The sequence below is a fragment of the Fistularia commersonii genome, chromosome 26 (assembly GCF_037954325.1).
Source record: "Fistularia commersonii isolate RoL2024-O1a breed Wild chromosome 26, RoL_Fcom_v1.0, whole genome shotgun sequence".
Lineage (NCBI taxonomy): Eukaryota > Metazoa > Chordata > Actinopteri > Syngnathiformes > Fistulariidae > Fistularia > Fistularia commersonii.
Window position 1 is genome coordinate 10,007,379 of NC_141309.1, and position 8,374 is coordinate 10,015,752.

Consider the following 8,374-nt stretch of genomic DNA (forward strand, 5'->3'; position numbering starts at 1 on the left):
CTGTGATGAGTTCAGAAAGACGCTCTTTCTGAACTTCCCTCGCCGTATCTCCATTTCAAGGGCAGAGCCGCGGGCAACGGTGGCTCTCGCTGTTTGATTCCGGCAAAACATCGTCTTTGCTTTCTGGCAACTTCACAAATAGACCTGCGTTTACTGTATTTGCTGAGCTTTAAGGGAAGCGCTAAAGGAAAAAAAAAAAGAGCCGATTCGACAACTGCCAAAAGCAGCCGAACGGATCCAGGTAGCACGAAACGGCCCCACCGGCGGACTTCCCGGGCGCTTTAAGTAAACCCAGAAACAGGATGAAGGTGTTTTTTTTTTCTAATGTGGAGGCGCAGATGAAAGAAAAAGAAGAAGAAAAAAAAAGATTTAGCGAGTTTTCGTCCACGGCCAACTTTTCTCAACAGAAGCTCGCGCGCGTCCACGGTGTCACCCCGCGCCGCGCGCAGCGGAGGCGGAACTTCGCCCTGCCCAGTTTCCGGAGACCTCTGCCGGTCATCCGAGCGGCGTGCACGTAGCGCACAGCCATTTCAACTTGGCAAGGGAACCTGTTTGTATCGGGGACTTGGATTAATCTCTGACCCCAGATAAGTGCATTGCTATTCCAGGTGCCGTCGGAAGCTATAATTGGACACATTCGTGTGCCAGCAACACTTAAAAATACAGTAAATTGAAGCAATATCTGATCGTGTGAGCTTCATTAGACTTTCCGCTGAGGGATTTTGCAGCACATCATAACGGGAGGGCCACTGAAAAACCAACGCCGTGACCTGCTAGAATTACACGTTTTGCAAAAGTTGTGTTTCACAGAGACTGACTACAGAGGGGCATTACATTTCATTACAGTCATTGAGCAGACGCTTTTATCCAAAGCGACTCACAAAAATTGCAATTCAATAACCAAAAATCCAAAGTACCAGTAGTCGTTATTCAGAAGTCATCACCCTGCCAAATAACCATCTCAAAACCATATACATACATTTCTTCAGTTTTTTTTTTGTTTTTTTTTCAACGCGTGGGCTTTGCCCTCCTGGTACATCATTTAATTTATGAGCATGGCGTTAGAGGAATGTGAACTACGATTAGTGGCACCGTAACTTTACTGGACCTGCTGGGAGTGGAATTCCCAAAGGTCAGAAGGTCACTGACAACCGGTCTTACCGAGGCAGAGGTGAGATTAACTGTCAATGGAAATTATTGAGTAGCTGAAGAAGATGATGAGACACAAGTGCACACCTAATTGGAAGAATGAGGGAAATGCATGATGGGATATATCCATGACATGGGATATTCCATGATATCCCAGTACTTTAACATTACAATAGGTGGTCATCAGTCAGTGTTTAGGAAAGCCAGCTGTGTATTAATGACCTATTAAAAAATGATTGCCTGCATCCTTCAGGACTAAAGGTAGAAGGTACTTTGAGACCTTTCTCAGGAACTCAACACATATTTACGACTTGCTTGCATTTTACATGCAGTTTGAGTAATTACAGTTATTGAACCAATGTACTTGGGTAGAAAGTGCCACATTACTTTCTAAGATATAAGATAAAATACAATCAAATGAATATGATCAAATTAAAATAAAATACAATATGATCAAAGTGCAAAGTTGTATTAATGGAAAATGAATAAAATGTGTTTATTACAACACTTGTTTGAATATATATATGTATATATAATTAATGTTAATACATGGCTGTAACTTTGACCCTGTGAACCACAGTCAGTGCACAATTATACGCAATAATCCAAATGGGTTATTTCCTGTTTCACAAACACCTCTTAACTGGACTTAATGGTGTTTGCACCACAGTCTTTAGAGTAATTGTGACTGTATTTTTGCAAAGTCTGCGGTTGGTCTCCAGAGAAATGAAAGGGGCTTGTGCAACCCTCTAATCCTTCCAGCCCCTCCCCCTCCCCAAGTATCTTATTTGAGCAGGATGTTTGTTGATGTTACGAGTTGAGTAAATAGCTAAAGGCGCTGCAACTCATGGAGCAATGTGATCTAACTTGGGTGTCTATGTGTTTCCTAGAAGAGACTATGTGAAATGTAGATTATGTTTACATGCCTCTTGCTGCTTTGGTCAGTGGGGGGTAGACAGACAGCATGGAGCAATGCTTTTCCCAAGCAAGGTCTGACCCCCTTTCAACTCTTACTGGGCTCCATCGAGCCCTTTGGGCAGCTCACTTTGCTGCAGAGTCAGGCAAGCAATGGGCTTATGAGCAGGCTTTGCTGTGGCAGATTTTAAATCCATCTGGGAGGAAAAGATAGGTCTGGTTTATCATCCCTCAATAAAGTGCATATTCTATTTGGGAATCCAACCCACTATACTTTCTCCTGTTACCATTCGTCTTTTAGCCAACCCACAACCAATACAGAAGTGACAGCACGGAGAATAAAATACATCACTCAACCTTGACACATTTGGCTGTAAAATGCCGGCCACTGTCAGTGCCCAAAGCGTCCATGTACCACTTGTAAAAAAAAAAAAATAAAAAATCATGAAGTCGCATGAGGATGACGTTAAGGTATTAACAGAAAGGAGGCAACCATACTATCATATCCTATCACAAATCTTAATTTTGTTTCTCTCGCTCTTACACCCTCATTCACAGAAAAACTGATTGCCCATCAGTTTGGAGTCGCAGGAGTAGGAGTAAGCAAGCTGATCACTAGTATGGCAAACATAGGAATACGCTTTCTTTTTATAGGATGAATGTGCCTGAGGCCCAGCAGAATGATTGTGGCTTTTTGAACGGCAATTATGTGGTTTTCTATATTCTAAATATAACTTACATACAGTTCTTGTAACCATTGCCCTCCTTTCTCTGCCGTTCCTACATTATTAAACCTCAAACATTCCAAGGATCAGTGCCACGACAGCTTGGGGAAAAAACAAAACAAAATGAAAAAATAAAGGGTGAACAAACCCAAGCCTGAGGCCAAGTAATTGCGGGCATGCACAATAGTCCAGGTAATACCGAATTTGAAGTGAAATTTTCCACTCGTCTACCATGGGTCCGGAACATTTCCACTTGAGGAAATGGCAAAAAATGGCTTTGTTTAGGCTTTGGATTTAATTTTAATTCCTGCCATCGCAAAATTATATACACATTTTCATTATCATTTATCCTTTACCCAGGATAATGCAAAAGGCATTAATTGACATTTTTTTCTTCAGGGCTGACACAATAACACTCACGTGTATATGTGCTTGTGTGTATACAATAGAGACATAGTTACAATCCAAATAATGCTTAATTCCCTCTGGCAGAAATGACGCTGAAAATTTTTGTTGCTGCAGTATAAACGCAACCAACTATATATCTAGATATAAAAAATGATTCAAAATGAACTGTTGGATTGCATTATAGGGAAGATTGTGGGGTAGCAAAATAAGGGAAGCAAAATAAACATTTTGTTGTGTCGCCCCCAAAAGTTTTTTTTACCTATTTTTGAGATTGCAGACCTAACGTTAGCCATCTGGAATGTAAGCAACTATCATTTCTAATTCAAAATGTTTTACCAGAGGACACAACCAAAATAAAATAATTATATTTTCTTTTTTGAGGTGTAAATCGAGAAAGTCCAGCCCTCCATTATGAACAGACTGGGAGAGGTCAACATTCCTTTTGACTGAAGAGGGCCCTCTGAAGACAATGGTGCTTACATGAAACAGAAAAAAAAGGCAGAAATCCTCAAAAGAACCAAGCATTTGTTTATCTAGTTAGTTGTCACAGGACGAGATTATACTGTACACTGTTTCGGGAGAAAGAAAATAGTATGAAAACTCATGGAGGCACTGGAGTTTGTAGGCTGTTTTTCACCTCCACTCAGTGACGGTGCGTCTTTAAAAAGCCATGGCAATATAACACTAAAGTTCGCTCAAAAAACAGATTGATGAGTGCAGAGTAGAGGCTGTACCAGACTGCAGAGGTCAGAGAGGCTTGACTAGAGGTTACAGCCAAGCCACAGATTCAGTCAGAAACAGAGGCATTGTTTTTGACCAAAGTGGTTTATTTAATCATACCGAATATCTATCTGTTCTGTGTTTTTTTTGAAGACATTTTGACCTGCACATCGGAAAGTATAGCCAGTGTCAATTTGTCTCACTGTTGCTGTTGACTTACAGAAAATAAAAGAACCCCTTTTTGATCAGCTACTGAAGCAATTGTGTCTGCCCTACCATCTGCCAATCACTGTAGATGTGCAGGAGCTGTTCTTGTGTTGAAGATGCTGAGGTCAGCTACAATTCTGAGATGAAGATGCTGATATACAAGTGAATAATGAACTAAAAGAAAATGTAAATTTCATATTCCAATGAAGTTGTGGACTTTCGGTCATTTGGTCATATCAGGAACACTTCTAACCCTTTGATGAAGCACAGGAAGACTTTGGGGTGGTTTTGAAGGTCTACAACCTACCTAGTTTAAAGGTGGCAAAACAGTGTTAAAGAACATCTCCTGCAGATGAGCTGCACAAATAGAACTGGTCATGTGTCACACCAAAGGCACCATCTATCCATTATCTACCTATATCTTGCAGTTTAAGTCTATTCCAGCTGTCATTGGGCAAGAGTAGGGGTACGCCCCGGAAAAGCTGGCCGTCAATCACAGACAAACATTCACTGTCTCTTTCACACATCTGGGCAATTTTTCCTTTTTTTTCCAATTAACCATCTGCATGTTTTTCTATTGTTGGATGAAAGTGGAGAAAACCCAGACAGACATGGGGAGAACGTGCAGAAATTATGTAGGAATTGAACCTGGGTACTTTGTGCTGCAAGGCGGATGCACTAACCACTGTAACACCGTGCCACTCCCAAGGGTCCATGTTGAGGCAGAAACACTTAATGTAATTTGGAAACAGGAACGTCTTTAGAACATCAGGATCTGCTTTTTGATCAACTGTTCGCTGTCTCAAGACGAGTTTGACATCGGACAAAAGCCCTTTTCACATGTATTGCAAACACTTGTGTGTTAAATTGATATTAGAATGGAATAAAATGACTGCTGGAACATGTTACTCTGTTGTGAGGATGGATCAGCAACAGCTCTATGTGTTATTGTTTACTATTCCAAGAATGGCAGCAGTTGAAAAAAGTCACATCATTGGAAATGAAAAAGTAGACTAATTGACAGATGAAGTCATAAAAAGGAGGCAGTTAGAATCAAAATAGGCTTATTAAAGTCAGATTGAGGCCATTTGTGGACAAAGGTGCATAATAAGTGACAGTAGCATTGGGATAATTCTGTGAGGTCATTTACACTGGAAGGAAAAATCTGAAAAGAATAAGAAGTGATGAAAACAATACCTTGACTTGACTTTTTAACACTAATTGTCATAAAATTTCAATGTAAAAGAAGAACACAACCTGAATCACCCTGTCATCTTACCAATCATGTGTATGCGCTATTAAAAATAGATCTTAATATGAGAACTTTAAAATATCTTGCCTATTACCTGCATGGTGAGCATTTAAAAGCTTAATTTACAATGTCTTTTAAGAATAGAACGAACAGTACAACGCTTGCAGCCACGCTTGAAATATATGTGCCAAATAAAGAGGTTTATTTCAAATCGGGTCTCAACAGGTCAGATAATCATTACACTGAGATGGAAAGGTGCAATACAATCTTTTAACATGAGGGAAATATGGACTTGAAAGGAAGCCCATGAGGACACAGTTAAGCAGAGTAAGGCAACGAGAGTGAGGAGAATATAAGGGTATTGAAACATTGCTGAGGGCATGAAATGCATATTTTAGTTTTTAGGGACTTGAATGACAACTTTGAAAGCAATGGCAATGTCAGTCTTTAGAAAAAGTGGATGGCTAAATTTGTAAGACAACAATGAGGGTAGAAAATAAATCCAAGGTCAGGAAATATAACGTCATGGACACCGGTCACTCTAAGTTCGGTCATGTACAGAGGAGGGATCGCAAATATATTGGTAGACGGATGCTGGAATTGGAGCTGCCAGGCAGGAGGTTTCGAGGAAGACCAAAGAGATTTATGGATGTAGTGAAGATATGAAGTTAGTTGGTGTGAGAGTCTCTAGAGAATAGGGTGAGATGGAGAAGGTTGATTAGCTGTGGCGACCCCTGAAGGGAAAAGCCAAAAGGAGAAGAAGAAGTAGTCCATATGACTCTGTGACAGTGGTGTCCAGCAGAAGTCACACTAACATACCTGACTAGTATCATCTAGTAGCGTCAGTTATGTATTTATGCAACACTTTGTACAGTGGGAGTCGAGGGCTGCTGATCTACAATGTTTCCTCCACATAGTGGCCAGACTCTACCTTTGAGATAGGGGGAGAAGTTCGGTCATCTCCTCCTCTGTATAGCGAGGAGTCAGATTAGGGGGCTCGGGTATCTGGTCAATATGCCTCCTGAACGTCTCCCAGGGGAGGTATTCCGGGCATGTCCATCTTGGAGGAGACCACGGGGAAGACCCAGGACACGCTGTAGAGACTGTGTCTCCAGGCTGGTTTGAACCATGTGGTGGTGGAGAAGGAGGTCTGGGCCTCACTGCTCCAGCTGCTCCCCCCACAACCTGACTCCGGACAAGCAGGGGAAGATGGATGGATGGATGAATGTGTTTTGTAAGACCATAAAAATGCAAAACCATCAATATGATTTCCAACTTGGTTTGATCATAGGAAAGACAACTTGCATCATCCATGACCTCCACTTAAAGCTTGTCAGTCTGAAAGGGCTGGGGAAGTTAGTGAGGGTTTTTACGTCTGAAACCGTAAATGAATGCAGCAATTCTCTAGTGACTGCTCCCAGACTTCAGTGCTGTTACCAAGGTGACAGTTCACCAAGAGGGAAGGCTGCATTATATTTAAATTTGCCGCTCTTCAAATTGTGCGGTTTCATTTCACATGAATACTTTATGGTTTGTATGATATTCTTGTAATATCTGACCATGAAAAATATGGGTGGACATCAAACAGTGTGTTTAATGCTCTCCCTTCATACCAAGAAAATTCCAGGTTTACCTCCAATTGCATGTTTTCACCCTGCCTGCATGGTTTCTCTGCCTTCCTCTCATGGCACCAAAAACATACAATCAGTTAATTAATGACTACAAGATCTCCATATGTGTGAATTCTTGTCTTCTCCATGTGTCCCTGTGATGGATTTCCCAGACCTTTCACCAAATACCAACTAACAATAGCTCTGGCCACTTTATAATGGTGTGTTGAGGATAAGCATGAGAGAAAACTACTGAACATGACCTATTATTTGATATGTAGAGAAAGTCATACAAAAAAAGGACATAATTTGGTTATGTCAATAAGGGTCAGTATTGCTACCTGTAGAAGTTTAGTTATTACTCAGTGTATTAAAATATTCAGGGTTCTAAAGTGTGTAAGTGTATTTGATAATTCTAATTTCCCCAAGAGCTCATTGCTATTCTGTTTCATGTCCACTCGTGCTTCTCCTTCCTCTGTTGCAGCCATCTTCAAAAATCAAATTTCCCACAGGCCCCATTGTGGCCTAACTCAAGTCTGGCAATTCCTCCCACAAAACACATGCACTTCATTTCCTCAGCACTTTTCTCTACACCCTAACAGCACTTTTAGTTTTTTTAGTAGGTCAAAGAATTCGTATTCTTATAGTGATTCACTTATCAGCTACCTATTGCTTTCAGATGTGATTTCAGTGGTATGTATCCTTAGGAGCGCTTATACTGGGGAAGTACTAACTGCAAAGTGTATTATAAACTAAATGTACAATACATACATGGCATAACAATGATTTTATATTTTGCAGAAATTACAACTTTCATTTCACTGACCAAAAAAACTGAAATGCCAATTTTCTCCAGTTATTTGCACTATGAAAAGCTTCATCCTCTTGACAGATCAGTAGCATCTGTCAGCTCTGAATGCAAATATAGTTAATCTAACCATAAAACAACATCTCTGCAGGTTTCCTCTTCACTGGGTTTTTCCTCTCCTCTTATCATTTGATGTACCGGTAGCTTGCTTGCTGCTTGTACTGATGATCGCAGCACTTTTCATTAAACATCACGTGGACTCAGCGACAGCCCAAAATGTTGAACACACAATACATCTGTTGGAATTTGTGACATTATGAAATCACATTTCAGTGTCATTAGGTCACAGGTGGTGTACAAAAGTCATGGGCAATAATTTTGATTTAGTTATTTAACCTTGCATCTCAAGGTTTTGTCAACAGTAACCAAAAATGAGTAGGAGATAAGAAAGGTTGAGGCCCAGACATGATGTGACATTGATATTTGTTTAATTGTACTGCTATTCTTTGTCTTTGGTCTCAAGAGGCATTCTCAACTGGTGTTTTTTCAGGAGTGTCTCTCAAATCTAATGGACATTTAA

General features: G+C 40.5%; 1 protein-coding gene across 1 annotated transcript in view; it reads right to left on the reverse strand.

The window, feature by feature from the left end:
* Positions 1 to 377, reverse strand: part of rtkna (rhotekin a) — a 61,502-nt gene extending 61,125 nt beyond the window's left edge. The window contains exon 1 of the mRNA XM_086174250.1: positions 1 to 377. Coding sequence (XP_086030376.1) covers positions 1 to 111 — 111 coding nt within the window. The 5' untranslated portion in view covers positions 112 to 377.
* Positions 378 to 8,374: the final 7,997 nt, after the last annotated feature.